The following is an 18008-nucleotide window of genomic DNA, read 5'->3' as shown; positions in this document are numbered from 1 at the left end:
AAAGTAAAGTCACATATGCACCGTGTTTCACACTGGCGCTGTATTGTATAAAATGATATATCAACATTTTCCTTATCAAAATTCTAATCTATACTACTATATTAAAATAATAGACTCGAATTTTTGGGCTTTAATACCGCAAAATCGGAAGAGTACTGTCTTTTGTTTTATATATTTTAAAACATCATTGGTACTTGAAGATTACCAATTTGCTTTTATTTTTTCCCAATCAAGCTTCACTAATTAATAATCAACGAAGATCCCTAAAAAAAATTCCGGAAATCATCTGAATTTTTTGGATTTTACAATCTTGCGCATGCGTATTAAATTCCCACTAGGTTGTTTATTTAATGTTTCCACATTATTACATTTGCATGGATAAACTCAGAAACGATAAACAAATGCGTGTAAATTTTCATTGAAATTTCTCTCTGTTCATCAAAAAAAAAAAATAAAAAAAAATACGGGAGATAACTCTAACACAGTGCATTTACTATAAAAAAAATTCCCGAGAGTTTCAAATGTCAACATGGAGTGTAAAAACCAGAGACATAAATTACTAAAATGTAATCTTAAAGTAAGGTTGGCCCCGTTTCAATTCTCAACAACAATACACGCTAATGGCGGAGTTGCCAATCTCTGTTATTTATGTCTCCGAAAAAACGTTGTTGAAAAAATTCTGAATTATGCTATTATAGAATTAAATTTTTCGAAGAATGAAGGTATTTACAGCTTCAAAAGGGTTTGTTAAGAACAATTTGACTGTTATTTTCAATTCAACTTTATCAATTTTACCCAAAATCGTTTTGGAGCGATTCTGCAATTTTCTGCTACATTAAAAATATATTAATTACGGGTATATACAGTAGGAGACATTTAAACTGTGATGAAGTCTGTCTCGAGACAAACTTGCATTATTCCAACTTAGCAGAGTGTAGCGAAATTAATAGCATTATTGTAGACTTAAAGCTTGGTTATGCAAATGTCAACAATATACGGTGTTTCGATGTATCTATTTTGTAAATTCCGATATCATATGCAATGTCAACCCGTGTTGGCACGGGTCAAAGTCTAGTTTAAACTAAAAATTTTGTGTAAATTTACCAAAATGTTGATGCTTGTGGCATGATTTATACGTGACATCGCGGCGTCATGAATTTACGTCTTTTTAAAGGTTTGTGTTTATTTGTATGATTAGCCTTCTTCTCTCCAATGTTTATGACGAAAGATATAAATAAAACACTTAACAATTATAACGTGATAATTAGATTTCAAAGACTACACCAAATATTAACCACATAAATATTGACTTAAATTACAGAACTATTTTTTTTTTTATTTTTTTTTTTTAATTGAATCTATATCATTTTTTTGTTGTAGTATCGTATTACATTGACAAACAATATCTTAGATTGTATGTATTATTGATAGCGTTATATAGGTGTTTAATTGTTCAGCATAAGCTTAACACATGAACGTTAAAATTTTAAATTACATGATATAAAAAGCACCAGGAAAACCCCCAAAATATACATATATTAATTGATAGTTGTTTATAATGAGAACTATATTTTTCATTGTATCTTTCATTTATTCGATTTTTCAAGATAATAGCCAACCAGAAAAAGTAGTTGTACTCTGATCAACACTTCGCACTTTACCCAAAGAGTTTTGTCCCATACGAACATACACGTGGTCACCTTGATTAGCATCAGTAACTACAACCCCGGTTGCAAAGTCCCAGCCTGTAAAAGTGGTTGAGTCGGCAAATCTGGTACAAAGGATCTCTGCATTTCTCATCAATTGAGTGCAAACTTTACCCTGAGAATCAGACATAAAAGACCACGAGAACACGTAGGTTCCTATGGCGGGAACTATGAATATTCCGTCAAAAGCGTTGTAACCGTTGCCCCGGTTTAATGTGACGTCAAACTAAACAATGTGATGCGTGACAAGAGGACCACTGTTGTTTTTTGAGACATAGGCATGGAAAGCTATCAGTCCCGTTGGTATGGACGTAGGTGGCACTGTGAAATAGTCAAAAGTAATTTAAAGTCAATTTAGTTTAGATAAGGCAAAGCATTACCTACCTGTAAAATTCAATTTTACTTTTACCAGTGTATATACACTTGTACAACACTTGTACAACATACATCACCAGTAGCTTTACCTATTCGTTTTCTGTCCAAAGAAATATAATCCTTGATATGAGAATTAGAGTTTCTCCGTTTGACTATATTCTTGCCACTTCGGTTTTCCGAATTGTTGGTTCTATGAGGAAAGGTCATTCGATCAGCATTTGAATTCCCAGACCTTCTTAAAGCTTCAGGTTGACAATTTTGCAAATGTTTTCCGTCTATCACTAGATCCTCCAGAGCCTTCAGTCTAGTTTTAAGATCCCCATTTTCTGATGTTAATTCGGTTACAGTATCATACATAAGTTCCAGTTTCTTTTCCAGAGTCTTAATCTTTTCTTCCAAACTGGTTTTTGAATATCCAAGTGCCCCATGTAAAGCAAAGAGACAGAAGAATAACCAAGGTAATCCTACAGCCATGTTGCTTGAGATATGACCTAAAATATTAGTCTTTTACAGCGCCCTTATATGAATTAGACAAAAGATAAGAGAGAGAAGGAGAGTGATAAAGAGATACCGCGTCACTGATATTATGACAAAAACGAATTAAATAACAAATGTCTTAAATATGTATAGTGTATTGAGCAAAAGATTGTAGAGATTTCTGATTTGTTTACTCAAAATATAATTGGAATCATATCTTATCGTTTTCCGTTACACATGCATTGTTTTTTCCTTTGTAACTTCTTTGGCAAAACATAATACTTAAAATATAATTATCTAGGTTTTTTTCTATTAATTGTGATGACATTCTCTGTTATGACATGACCATAGCACATACAAGGTTAGCCACTGCTTACCCATAACACAGGTCAAAAGTGTACAGTACTGACGTGTGTAGATTGTAATATTTTAAATCTAACAGGTATGCCTTATTCTATACAAAAGGCAATCTTCATTAATGTAGTTCGATAAATGTGATTTGTTGATTTAGTTTTTGAGGTCCATCATATCATTACACAGACTGTTATGCTGATAAATTGAACAACGCATGTTAACAATTGGTAGAATGGTTTTAAGGTTGTTTTAATAAACATCTTTTGAAACATAAATGTGTCAATGTGACGTAAAACAAAAACTCTGACGTTATATCTTCTAGTGGAATGCAAATTATTTTGTACAATTAAATAGTGTAAATTATAATTATTGATATGACTTTTATTTCATTTTCCCTAACTGTTATTTAGAGATAGTTTATTTTTATTGAGATGTTTTATGTACTAAGTCGGCATTAATTCTTACCTTCTTGTGCATCGCTAAAAATAAAAGCTGTAGCATTTGAAATATATCACAATGTTATGAATGTTACCCATGTAAAACAAATGTGACCAGGTTTACTGGTTGCCTGCATGTATACACATGTACGTTGTTATTTGCTATATTTAAACTATGAATGTGTCATATTTAAGCTCGAAATGTGATGTCCCAGTTTCTTTTTTCTATATCTATGACGTCTTTTTTTAAATATATATTGAGTCTCTTTATAAGATGAATAGATATAAACTGTACACATTTTCATTCTGAAGGTATGTACGTATTATAGGTCATCATTATTGATAAGAAATGCACTATTGTATTAGAGGGATTGAGCTCACGTAGGTGTCATTGTCCTCAATAAAGACAATATCTTTCTTTTTAACTTAACAATTACTTTAGCACACATAATTATCTTTAATTAGGCAATATATATATATATATATATATATATATATATATATATATATATATATATATATATATATATATATATATATATATATATATATATATAATAAATAACAAAGCTATGCAATTTACGCTTTCATCTTCTTTAATTATGGATGGCATTTACAAAAATAACTTGTATTATTGTGAGTCAAATGAAATATATTGCCACCCCGTGTACACAATGTGACCATGTTAACCCGCCGGACCATAAGCCACCACGCTCAACTGAACAATCCATGACCTTGCTCAAATCAGTTTTATAGTATCAAATACAAAACATTTTAGTAGAATTTTTTTTTGTTTACGAGGATCTTTAATTATTTCCTCCTTTTTTATGTTAAATATCTAACGCCAATTGTCGTATTCAATATGTCGGCACAGTCTATTGTGGCATTAGACCGACTATATCAAAACATAGGAATTTGCTGTTTACATAAAGTTTAGTTCGTCGTTATTCATCTTTTAGTTTTTATTTAAATTAGCATATATTTTGTATATATCGCCTCGTCTTGCTGAATAGAATACTTCTTTATTTTTAAATGTGACAGAAAATGGTTCATTATTATCGATTACATTCATGATTTATAAAAGCAGATGTTTCAATTATTAGTCTGTCATCGAATCACAGTAAATGTTCTCTTCCATATGCTTTTCTCCCTTAATAAAAATTACACCCCATAGATTGGTATAGTGTTATAACACTACTACGCGTATCTTACGTAAGCAGTGTACACGTTAAGTATAAGTCTTAAGTGATCGTATAGTGGTTTTATTCGACAAAAAGCAAACTAAATACACAGTCCCAATACGGGGAAGTCAGAGAGATGTTAAGAGTTCGAAAGAGCGTCGGAATTAACCTAACTTGCGAGAAGTTGGCAGGGGCGGATACAGGATTTGTAGTTAGGGGGGGCGTGGATAAAATTATTCAGACAGGGGGTCTGGGGGCCGCCTTGAGGCCCCCTGTGGGTCCAGGGCAAGGCCCTGGTGGGGGCCCAGGGGGCGAAGCCCCCGGAATCTCCTGGGTTTTCGTGTTTTTTGAAGGTAAAACCAGGCTCAAAATAGTGATATTTTTTAGTTATGTACACTTTTAAAAGATGAAATAAGCAATGAAAATAAACAAACAAGATATAGTTTTCATTTCTTTTAATCACCAGTTGGATTTTCAAGCAACATCCGTCTTGGATTTCTGGAAATAAAAATGTCAATGATTTTACTGACATCTACCTTGATGTCTTTATGAATAAACAAAAGCATAAGGGCATTAAATCGCTCTTCTCCCATCGTAGAGCGCAGATAACTCTTAATAAATCTTAAAGATGAATTGGCCCGCTCCACAGAACTGGATGTTACTGACGTTAAAAGTAGTAAATGAATAACTTTGGTGATGTTTGGAAACATGGTTCGGCATGTTCTATCGTCCAGAAGTGTCTTTGAAAGTGTGTCTGGCTGATCTGTTTGATGACTCCACATTTGCTTCCATAAGTTCAACTCTTGCAGAAATGAAGATTGGTCTGGCATGTCTGACCCAAAGCTGGTTTCTATAGCATGTAAAACTTCCTGGTTCAAACGAGAGAGATTTGAGGGCACCAGACACAATGCTTGAGCACTTTGTTGAGCCAAGGTTGAAAACCGAAAGTCGAGTTGTTGTATTAAAGAATCCAAATATGGAAGGTAGGTATTTCGCTTGAAGTACTCTTTTGCTGATGACGCAGGAACATTGCTTCTTTGAGATTGCCTTCACTGGATGAAATATCTGGTTTCAGCGCTGCGGAAACCCTTTGGAAACTCTGCGGAAACTTAAGGTTACTTTAAGTTTCCGACAGGTTTCAGCACGGAAACCTCAAGTTTCATTAAGTTTCCGCAGTGCTGAAACTTAGGTTGTCCATGAATCCAAATGGTTTCCGCAACGGAAACTTACTGAAACTTGAAGTTTCTGCATAGTTTCAATCTCCATATACTTTTGGGATACATATTGGTTACAAATGGTTTCAGCGACGGAAACTTACTGAAACTTGAAGTTTCTGCATAGTTTCAATGTCCATATTCAATTGGGAAACATATTGTTTACAAAGGGTTTCCGCAACTGAAACTTACTGAAACTTTCTATATTTTTGCTTTCACAAAAGCTGAGCAAGGTTTCTACTTTATGTAAAAACAAAACAATTTCAAACAGTTCCAAATTTATTTTGTTCAAAAATCTGAAATTGTTTCCAATAATAAATAAAATACAGCCAAGATACAATAATGGAGAAACATCCATATGGCAATTCCCTTATTATGGACTTTTATTTAAAAAATGATAAAATTGCACAAGAAAAAAAACTCCCATAGAAATCTTTACATTTGTATTTTTTTTCATCTCTATTAAATGCCTATCAAATCTCCCTTTAAAAATGCAACAAAGATCTTACTTTTTTAAAAATATGAATGCAATTTACAAAATAACTGCACGTACATGAATAAACAAAGAAAACTTCACTGTTACATGAACATGATACACTTGTCTCAATTTCTTTTGAACTACAATGAATATGTACACCATAAAATATTTTTGAAAAGTCTAAAGTATCTATCTTTAAAAAAAAAAAAATACACTACAAGATAGTAGTTGACTATAAAGGTATGACCAAGATTTGATTTGAATATGTATGTCATAAATTCCAAAATGAGGTCAAAGTGATCCACTTACAAGTTGGGATAAACCTTTTCTTTGTTAGTAATATAATCTAATGTTTTACAATAGAACAGGATTTGATATCATTTTTTTGATAATCCATTAAGTCCAAAGTGAACTTTTCATTTCCACCCATGATGTACCAACTGATCAGATTTTAATATCATAAGCCTGTCAGTATTTAATAGATGACCCAGAGGGAGATATGAAAAGCTTGTTGGCCAATAAAAAGCTAACAATGTAGCAGTCTGTCAAATCATGTGCAAAAATATGATGTACACATTTAATTAATTATGCTGATTGCAACACACTTCATTCCTGATGAATATTCTTCTTTACACACGGTTTACCTTCCTACATTTCACTACTTTACCTACATTAATATTTTTAAATCCAAGACATGAAGTAAAATATACATTGTTTATATATGACAAGTATTACTACATGTACATGTACTTGCTTTTTGTAGCATGAATGTATAAAATACAAAGAATCACACAGATCATTCACCTTACAATTCTCATCAATACCAGCATTTTACTTATGATATAAAAGCTAATTCCAATTATATATTAGTTACATAACACAGATTAAAATAAAACCCACATGGAAACAACTTTCCATCCAAGTAATGTTGTTATATAAAAATTGTAATACATGGGGTATATGTTGTCTTTATATATTTTCATATATGACATAATTGAATATTGTTTGGTGTATTTTATCATTTCTATGACCCATGCATTCATCTCCTAATGCAGTGTTTTTACATTTAAGATTGGTTTCTTAATTTTCCATATATTGCTGCAAATAAAAACTAAGTTATCAATAAATGTTTAAACAAAGAAAATGGAAAAAAAAGTAGATAACACTTATCAACTTGGAGGTGTGAGGATATATGTTACATGGAGTCTAATATTTTATGCAATATTTGCAAATATAACAAATTATTTAAGAAAATGAAAGTTAATATCTGCAAGGTCTAATCAATCATTTAATAAGTCTAAACCATGTGATTTTCTAAGATTCTAGCTTACAGACAGACATTGTAATATACTGGTATTTGATCATCTAAGAAAAGTACTTTTATAGTTTATAGGTTTTTTGAAATGTGAATACTTTACAGTTAAAAAGTCTTGTTCTGCAGAGGTTTAGTCGGGTCGTAGAGATGTGTCCATTCGAATCAATAAGGAGTGTCCTAAATGGCTGTTGTTGGTGTAACCCGAGTCGTAGTTTATGGAAATAGGCCTTTTGGGGGGACTTTCGAGCATTGTCCAGACTGGTGAAGCACTCATATGATCACATCATGGCTACAGCAGACTTAGTAGTTCTGGACAGTGGTAGCATTAAAATTCTTCTTCTTGCGATGAACTTGTTCCTTTCACTGGGCTGTACTTTATGTCTGTTCTATTTATCTTAAACATGAATAATAAAGTCATTCAGCCTAACATGTAATAAAAGCATCCTGAAAAAAATTCTGAATACAGAAGCTACTATGCAGTTGTCAGTTGCTGTTTAAGCAATGTCATATAATGACTACAGTGGTATCTGGTCTAAAATGTTTCATTTTATGTTTGAAGCTATGTTATTTTCATTTTGATTCAATTATTGTTTGTTGAACAATGGAAAAACTTATCAACAATAAGTGTGTCCCACACCCCCCCCCCCCCCCCATCAACCTCCTTTTCAAAAACTTAGACCTGGATTTCCCAAAAATTACTACAGTAAATTATAAACATCCAACACATGTATAAGTTAATGGTGAAAATAATCAATTTCAAAGCAATACCTTGCGTTCACATCGTCCAGCTGGTCAAAACATTCACCCGAATCACCGAACAGGGGATGCAACTAATCACCGGAAACATTGACTTTGTATGCTGTCAATGCTGAAAAAGAAAAACGTATAAGATTTCATTTTCCGGATTTAGTTAATAAATTTTGTTCGTTACATTTAGAGTTTGTAAATTGTATAATGTGCGAAAGATTCATTGTTCGTCTTGTTTACCAACCAAGCATTCATATATTAGGGACGTTTATATAATTATATATGTGTATACCCTGGATAATCTTGATTATCATGCATATAAAGTTGGTTAATGGTTAACTTGGTCAAAACGTATATTTAAAAGAGATACGGTAATAAAAATTAAAACGCCGAACCAAGTTTGAAAAAATGACGCCATCTTGATTTGATGGCGCCAGATCTCGTTTACAAATGAGAGATAAATTAAAGCCTTGAAAATGTTATTGGGAGTATCTATATTGTGAATTAAGTTACCTTGACATGAGTTCTTCGTTCCTGCATTATCTCCTTGTTGTAGAGGCTATTAATGCTTCTCAATTCTCCATTTTACAACAGCACCTTCTTGTCCATTTTAACCTTCGCTCGGAATCATAAAGTGCGCCAATGCGCCAATACTGACCAATCAGAACCCGCTAAATCTTGGAAAAGTGCATTTTGGGATAGTTTAAAATGAATAATGTTTAATCAAAATTATCATTTTTTTACCGAAAAGTATACTTTTTACATGTATATTTATTTAAAATAAGAACTGTCGGAGTCAGTATTTCCTGGTTAAATACGACAAAGTATTGGCGTGTGTTTGTTACAATTGTATTTTTAACACGTGATTAACCAAAAAAAAATGGCCGACCGTTTGTTTACAAATATTTTATGAAATTAAACAAGTTTTAATGAGACATATGTATCAGATTTTGCCTTTAACTATATTTTATATATTTTATATTATGTACTGATGATTTTGCCAAACTTAATATGATATAACCATATATAGTTTTCTGACAAGTTAGTCTTGACTTGTCCAATTTTCACCGCGATTCTAAGCACGGTCATATTCTTATTCAAAATATAGACGTGTGAAAATATTATGTTCATCATAGAGCAGGTTCTGCATGAACACACAGAAATCACAAATATAATTAGATGCCGATCAATTAACGGGGTCCGGTTAACAGCGTTCACCCGTACGGTGAATTTACAACTACGATGAATTGATGGCAATTATTTTACAGTTACACATGTGCACTGATTGGTCATGCGATGAACAGTACGTTAAGAATACTTATAAAATTAAAATACAAACGCGTTAAACAAGCCGGGAAGTAAGACGTACACGTCGGACTGATATATAAACAAAATATAATTTTAACTAGAGCAAAGCTCGTTGCAAAGCAACGAGTGGGTCTTCCGGTAATGTCGAAAGTAAAGCTAGAAGTTCCTGTAAGAAGCAGGGTTTTTAAACCAACAAATGTAAGAATCTAAAACAAAAAAAAATCGAATTATTCTTGGTACGAGTTAACAAAATCCGAATGATGCCAATTACGAATTAACAAACCTTATCGATTTCAAGAACGACTTAGCAAATACAATTCCGAATCTGTTAAAGTACGATTTAACAATTATCGAATAATTTTAGGTACGAGTTAATTTAACTCTGAACATAAAACTATTTTCTTAACCAAGAATGTGGAATCAAAATTTCCGGAAAAATCAAATTTTAAACCCCTTTATCTCTGTATTGCATCGGCCGATTTAAGGACGGATTTCAGTTTTGAATTATGAATAATAAGCTCTTATTTTCTGCTTTATGATTAATAACTTATTATCGCTTTAAAATGAGTTACAGCAAAACTCGTTTATAACGAATTTCAAGGGACCATAGAAAAAACTTCGTTTTAGCCGTAATTTGCCATACGTTAATAACGAATTCGTAAAAAATATTATAGCGAATTCGTTATAAAATAATTAAGAGTTTTTCCGGCTAACAGTTTTCTACACTATCGTAAGTTATTAAATGTTATAAAAATAGCATTACCGTCATTTACAAAAAATTTCAAAATAACCATTTCATTTCAATTTTTAAAAAAAGTTCGTATACTATTTGAATTTGAGTATTTTATATATGCATCTTAAAATTGCATGTTTCTTCAATTAAAGAAATGGAAAACATTTGTTATAAAAATGATAATTTACGTTAAAATTTTGCCAGCAGGGGTCTTAAAATTACTTCGTTATAGCCGTAAATTCGTTATAGCCATGTTCGTTATATACATCAATTTTCTATAGGTTTATATAAGAAATTTGCCGGGACATGAATAATAATTCGTAATAGCCGTAAATTCGCTATATCCATGTTCGTTATATTCGAGTTTTGCTGTATTATGAAAAGACTTTGTAGCCCTTTTGGCCCCTTATTTGAGGGGCTGGCCCCTTTTTCTTGATATCAAATGAAAGGTCTTGTAAATATATCCATATTTTGTTACACAAGTATTCACGAATTGTTAACCGTTCTAGAGATATTCGAACAACTGTGTTTTAGGGGCCGACCCTTAAACTCCTTACCAGTGCCACCAAAAAATATTTTTAGATCCCATATCGTTAAGAACATTATTTTGAGCAACTTTTCTTCTACAAGGCTTTTCAAAATATTTCTCCTTTTCTAGATATTAATGACCAAATTTTAAGACATCTGGCCCCTTGAAACCCCTAATTACGTATCATATGTCTTAAGTATGGTACCGTATATATAAACTGATGTACAATGAACATTTTTGGTTCTATAATTGATAACAAATTATTTTTCAGTAAAGAGTTATTATTAAAAGACTTTAGAGCCCTCTTGGCCCCTTATTTGAGGGGCCAGACCTTATTCCTTGATATCAAATAAAAGGTCTTGTAATTTTAAACACATTTTGCTCAACAAGTGTTCAGAAATTGTTGACCGTTCTAGAGATATCTGAACAATTGTGTTTTAGGGGCCGACCCTTAAAATCCTTACTGGGGCCATTAACAAAAATTATTTAGGTAGCATATTGTTAAGAACATTATTATAAGCATTTTTTGTTCTATAATGCTTATCAAAATAATTCTCCTTTTCTAGATACTAAAGATCAAAGTTTTGGACTTCTGGCCCCTTAAACCCCTAATTACGTAACATATGACTTAGGCATGGTACTGTATAAATAAACAGATATACAATGAACATTTTTGGTTCTATAATTGATAACAAATTATTTTTCAGTAAAGAGTTATTGCAAAAAGCCTTTAGAGCCATTTTGGCCCCTTATTTGAGGGGCCAGCCCCTTTTTCTTGAAATCAAACGCAAGTCCTAGTTAATCTGAACAACTTTTGCATTACATGTCTTCACAAAATATTTACACATTAAAAGCTAGGGCCGAAAATGTGCGAAAATTTCGTGAAAAAAATTGGTGCTTATTTTTGAGCTCGGGCGAGCTTCGCCGCCTTGCGCATTTTTCAAAATATCAGATAAATAGGATCATCTACAGACATTCATCTACTATCCCTGAAAGTTTCACGTTTCTATCGCAATTAGTTTTTGAGAAGTTACGTGGACAAAATGGTCCTTAAAAATTCACTAAATCCTCAAAATCTCGAACCGGAAGTGACGTCATCAGCCAGAAATTTTATAATATCAAGTATATTTGTTGTTCAATGTGTCCTGTAAATTTCATGCAAATCGGTCATGTAGTTCACGAGAAATAGCGTTCGAAAAAAGTCAGAAAAAAAATAAAAAATAAAATAATAATAAGGAAAAGAAACAATAGAATAACAAGAGGGTCTTCCGTCGGAAACGGAAGACCCTAATTATTTGGTATACTTTCTACATCAAATGTATACGAATGTATAATCAAATTTTAAAAATGGGATTAAAATCACGTGCACCACATGGCTAGTGCTGGATTTTAAACTGATTTTGTAAATATACGTATAACTTCAGTAAAATTATAAATAATGCTTATTATCTTATAACAGAAACATGTGCATGTTTCATAAACATGTATCAATATCTGTGTTTACAGTACAGAAAGTAAATACAAAGTATAGAAATGCACGAATCACATAGGCGTCGAACCGGGGGGGGGGGGGGGGGGGCGCTTAGTGCAAAGTTAGACTTAACCAATAGGCATATAGCCCCCCCCCCCCCACTTTTTCTCGCCGGAAATGTAATTGTTCCTAAATTTACCTTGAGAGATTGAGAAGTTGGAGTAATAGGCATACAAGCCCCCCCCCCCCCCCCGACACGGATTAGGAATTTCATGATTTTGGGAAAAAAAATTTGGGTAGGGAAATTTATTTTCGGAAGTATATAGTATAGGTATAACGACCCCCCCCCCCGATTAAGATTTTCATGATTTTGGGAATTAGGGTTTTTTTAGGGTTTTTCCTCAATATTTCTGAGGATTAGTCTAGCCCCCCCCCCCCCCACTTTCAATTTGCTTCCGACGCCAGTGAATCATGATACAGTCATACATGCAGTAAAGTCTGAAATGCATGTAAATAATTAAACAATTATTATATTAGACTCAAACTCCAAGTGGGTTTTACTTGTTATTATCAACTGTAGAATTTAAAAAAAAAAAAATTCCTGTGTACATGTGTTGGCGTGGTATTAAAAAAGAAATGAATTAGCTCTAAACTTCAGGTTGTACGAATATTTGGTACGATTTGTAAAAATTTACAACGACTTTACCTTAATTTGTTTGCTTAATTAGTTACTGTACCTCAAGGTTCATTCAAATGATAACTAAATGATTTAAGAAGGAGTCTTACAAAATAGGTATATTAATTTATTTTACTAAATAATTATAATTTACTTATCAGTTTTACTAACTCAGGTACACACACATTGAAAAAAAATTCCCGCCGGGCTCCAGTTACAAACTCACGCTTCGCACTGTGTATATGTTATGTAACAGTCTTTTGTTCACTCCTGACAGAAAAAACCCTGCAATCCACACATAATATACAGGAAAATCACAGAGGAGGTCACCTGGACAAAGAATGTATACACATGTATACACGTGCCCGAGTACCTCAGATTAATGATTTCATCATATGCATTAAACAAGATCAGACATCAGTTTTTCTTTTCAAATTCAATTAATTACTTAGTAAGGTTCTTAATCGCCTTATTTGCCACATTTGAAGATAGTTACATGTATACATATAGTTTCAGTCACGCTGAAACCTTACTATACATTTTAGTATGTACGGATTCATTATCATTAGGCTAGAATTAAACTTAAACCTGTTGAAAATAAATGATATCACTATTAAACTCAAATTAATTTTAGTAATAGTTTCAGCAATGCGTAAACCATTTGGAATCTTAACTTAAAGTTTCAGCATACTGAAACCTAGCGGAAATGTTCTGAAACTGATTGATATTTCCATAATAATTTACACAACTTTTCACATGATTCAAATTTAGTTTCCGCATTGCGGAAACCATCAGGAATCTTAACTTAAAGTTTCAGCATACTGAAACCTAGTGGAAATGTTCTGAAACCGATTGATATTTCCATAATAATTTACACAACTATTCACACGATTCAAATTTAGTTTCCGCATTGCGGAAACCATCAGGAATCTTAGACTAAAGTTTCTGCTGACTGAAACCTAACGGATACTTGCTGAATCGATATAATGGTTTCCGCATTGCGGAAACTATACATGAAACGTCAACTTCAAGTTTCAGCAAGGTTTCCATATAGTTTCAGTTTTGCTGAAACTTGATTTTTCATCCAGTGCTTGAGCATTGACGAGGGACAGTCATGACACCTTCTGTTAATTGAGCCATCTCCTCCATGCGATGGAAGACACTGTCATATTCATTATCATCTGACCTCAACCCTAATATAACCTCACGCACATGTGCGACCATTCTGTATCCGTCCAATACATCCAAGCTGCTTCCTTGTAATTTCTTACTAAGTCCAGACATGTATCCAAAGAAATTCCGGATGGTTTGAAAGGAGGCAATAAATTGTGAATCTGACAATTTTGCTAAGAGACCATTTGCTTCCACAACCGCCTTTGCATCCCAGTTTCTTTCTCTTAACGAAATTGCTTCTAAACAGAGCAAAATTGGCTGATACATCTCTTGAAATGTTTGCAGGGTGATGTGTTTCTCTACCCATCTGGTCTCTGAAAACACCTTAAACTTCTTCTTGTCAATTTTGTTTTCAGTTCTTTCATCGTTGATTTCATCAACAGCCCTTTCCAGCCTTCGCGTGCGCTTTGGTGAATATTTAAAGAATATACCCAGCTTCTTTAATGTGTCTAAACATATTTGCACTTCTTTCAATGAACAGCTTTTACTGATGGCAAGATTCAGATCATGACAGCTACAATAATGATATACAGCTTTAGGATATTGGTCTTTAAATCGTGCTGCACACTCTGAATGTTTTCCAGACATATTTCCAGCACCATCCATTGTTTGGGAACGACAGTAGTTCGGATCCAGACCAACTTCATTCATACACGAGATAATGGATTCACATATTGCCATTCCAGTGATTTCCTCACACTCTATAAATTCTATAAGCCGTTCAATAGGCTTCCCATTGACAACATACCGAATTACAACACCGAGCTGTTCCCAGTTACTGGCGTCAGTCACCTCATCACACTGATAGCCAAAGTATGGACCTATCGGCTGATCTCGAACCTCCTGCACAATTGTATCTTGTATGAACTTCTTAATACATAAAAGCAGTTCATTTTGTGATGTTTTTGATACGTATGTTGCATTTTTTTTACAGGATCTCAAATGATCGTCCAACAGGTTGTCACCACAAGATGCTCGAAAACGAGAAGCTCTTTGAAATTCCCCATGTTTAAATTATTTTCTCTGCAAGTTTCATCATCTCGGTGACCACGTAAAGAAATGCCCTGACGGCCACAAAATATGAGTGACTCTATGATAGACGATAATATTTTTCTGTTTTTTGCTATTCTCTCTGTTCCAGTAGATCGAATTGTCATGTCAATTCTGTTCCCTGGTTCAGTGTGTGTTTTCACAAACGCATGTAATTGGGCCATGGAGGATACATGATATTCAAAAACATTATGTTGTTTTAAATCTTCACGTGCATCCTTCCAGTTAAAATATGGTTCTGTGATCAGTTTCTTTGGTCGTCTATGAGACATGTTTGGGAAAAGCACGCAACCAAGACAAAACAACCCATCTTTTGATTCAGAATATGTAATGAAATCAAACGTATCAAAGAGCTGCATGGTACATCGTCTGTGAATAATGCCACTCCGTCTACGTTTATCCTTATAAATGCGCGATGGAAATGTGAAATCAGCCACCGGTTTTCTGTTTTGTATGAGGGAATACTTTATTTCATCGGTAAGTAAATCTGAATTGTTCAAATATCTTGAAATGTCGGTAGCAGAACAATTTTGAACGGGCGGATTCTGTTCGTTTGATTCTTGATGCTGATCATCCACAGGTAGGTTTGTTGTACTCGATGAATGCTGTTGACTGGGTTGAACGGGCGGATTCTGTTCGTTTGATTCTTGATGCTGATCATCCACAGGTAGGTTTGTTGTACTCGATGAATGCTGTTGACTGGGTTGAACGGGCGGATTCTGTTCGTTTGATTCTTGATGCTGATCATCCACAGGTAGGTTTGACTGCTGTTGACTGGATTGAACGGGCGGATCATTAGGACTGTTGTGTAATGATAAACCCGTTATTTCAAATTGAACATCATTTGAGGACAAAGATTGCGCCATCTCACGGACATATTTAATGAAGTTTGATATATGTTCAAACTTCATTACGACGGATTTTCCATTGGGGCAACACATTCCTCTATCATCTCTGCTATGTGAATCCATAACGATAAAATTTGACATCTGATGTTTTACCCCAATTGTTGATCCTGGTGCATTTCCGATGGTTAAAAAGAATGTGCTTGATTCCTCTTTAATATGCTCTAGGGCTGTTTCCAATGTGAAAGCAAGTGCATCATTGTTGTCTTGTGTCTGCATAATAGTGCCACACTTAGGGTTTCCCACAGATACCAGCAGCTTTCTACCTCTGATCTCCATTTCTCCCTCCAACTCTTGAATAAGCATATACCCTCCATGTTGACAACGTTGGCGATAAAGTGATGTCCCCAGTTCTAAAATATGATCAACATCGGCCGATGATTTAGGTATGTCCGAAGACAGATATGTCAAGGCAATACAGCAACACTGACTTCCGCCATCTACTATGTCCCCTTGGTGTTTACTTCCTTTACACAAAAGCCTATAACATATATATAACAATTTGACACATATTGTTATTTATACCTATAATACATGTATTGGATTAAAAACAAAATATTTAGGCATTTATGAACTCCCAAAATTACCCAGGTTATCAAAGTTACAACATTCTAATGACGTTACGGTATCCGACCCCCTATTAGCTGTTGGAAATATCTGATGCATCAAATCTTCAGTATTCTTATATTAAAATAGTCTATTTAGAACAAATTCAAAAAATATACAGTAATTAATTAATGATTGCACATAGACCATCTGGTTTTAAATGCAATTATATATTTACCTTCGACCAGCTTTTAAATATTCAGAAATTTTTGCTTGCATCGCAATAGGGAAATGACAGCGCAGTCTACACGTGAAACAAAACTGCTGGGATTTCCAGTCGATTCTTGGTCGAAGCCCCAAGTTCAGGGCCCTGGGGAATTTGATGCAGCCACCATAATGAAATGACCAACACTGCTTAATTGTTTTAAACACAGTTTAATAAATTGGTTTGTTATCAGAACCTGTCAACATGCATTAGGATCAGATGTTTATAGATGTTTATAGAGCAGCAGAATTACAGTCAGCATAGCACAGTTAGTGTATCAATGAGGTGTACCACTGAGTCAGGCATATTTATAAATAAAGTGAAACACAAAATGCTAATTAAGTTTTCTATGTAAAATTTATCAAATCATCTACAGTCATGCATACTTTGAAAATTTTAGGGGGGGCGTGCGCCCTCCACGCCCCCCCCCCTTAAATCCGCCAGTGGTTGGTAGTTTTATACTATTTGGGGAAAACAACTATCAAAGTAATGCAAGTGTTCATTGGGTGTTGAAAAGCCCATTAAGAGGGCGCCACCACCTTGTTACTATGATACTCCAAGATGGCGTTAAGCTGGTCAGTCAAGAACCCGCCCTTAATCAGTGTTCTTAGGGTCAACCAAGGTTACGACAGATATTTACTAGGGGGAGGGTCACTGTATCGTGACCAATTATTGTCATCTACATGAACCGATCAAACGACTAATTGACTTCAATTAGCAGATTGATGTATGTAATTGTTTGGTTTACATTATATAAATAGTGCCTGTTTGGGAGGGTAACAGTTGAAATTGACACCCCGAGAAAACCATTGTCAACCGACGCGAAGCGGAGGTTGACAATGGTTTTCTTGGGGTGTCAATTTCAACTGTTATCCTCCCAAACAGGCACTATTTATTTTGTTATACTGAATGTCTTTTTTAAAATTTTTAAGAAAATTTTACTGCTTTTATATAGGAATAACGTGAATTCTACAGCGAACCGTACGCGCATAATTTTCGCGCATGTAACATTTTTTAATGTTACCCGTTGCCAAGTGCGTTGCTAACGTTGAGGGTAATAGTATATAA

The 18008-nt window shown here is 33.9% G+C and overlaps 1 protein-coding gene, 1 long non-coding RNA gene and 1 pseudogene across 2 annotated transcripts; all 3 read right to left on the bottom strand.

Moving 5' to 3' along the window:
- Nucleotides 1-1602: 1602 nt before the first annotated feature.
- On the bottom strand, nucleotides 1603-2555 carry LOC128172570 (uncharacterized; annotated as a pseudogene).
- Nucleotides 2556-5940: 3385 nt separating this feature from the next.
- Nucleotides 5941-8919, bottom strand: LOC128172551 (uncharacterized). Its single transcript, XR_008242309.1, has 3 exons — nucleotides 8798-8919; nucleotides 8306-8405; nucleotides 5941-7931 (listed from the first exon to the last, which is right to left on the bottom strand). It is a non-coding gene; the product is annotated as an uncharacterized LOC128172551 (long non-coding RNA).
- Nucleotides 8920-14081: 5162 nt separating this feature from the next.
- LOC128174199 (52 kDa repressor of the inhibitor of the protein kinase-like) lies at nucleotides 14082-16020 on the bottom strand. The gene is made up of 2 exons (XM_052839810.1): nucleotides 15820-16020; nucleotides 14082-15017 (listed from the first exon to the last, which is right to left on the bottom strand). Exons 1-2 carry the CDS (start codon nucleotides 16018-16020, stop codon nucleotides 14082-14084), a joined length of 1137 nt encoding a protein of 378 aa, XP_052695770.1.
- Between the last annotated feature and the right edge of the window lie 1988 nt (nucleotides 16021-18008).

This window comes from Crassostrea angulata, chromosome 2 (assembly GCF_025612915.1).
Source record: "Crassostrea angulata isolate pt1a10 chromosome 2, ASM2561291v2, whole genome shotgun sequence".
NCBI classification, from domain to species: Eukaryota; Metazoa; Mollusca; class Bivalvia; order Ostreida; family Ostreidae; genus Magallana; species Magallana angulata.
This window is presented reverse-complemented; position numbering and strand designations above follow the sequence as displayed.

Bases quoted from the DNA above. Each gene is read 5' to 3' on its own strand.
- LOC128174199 (XM_052839810.1), bottom strand. From the start codon at position 16,020: ATGATCCGCCCGTTCAATCCAGTCAACAGCAGTCAAACCTACCTGTGG. The intron at 15,018-15,819 runs GTACAACAAACC...ACAATTGTGCAG, and splicing joins CAGTCAACAGCATTCATCGA to GAGGTTCGAGATCAGCCGAT.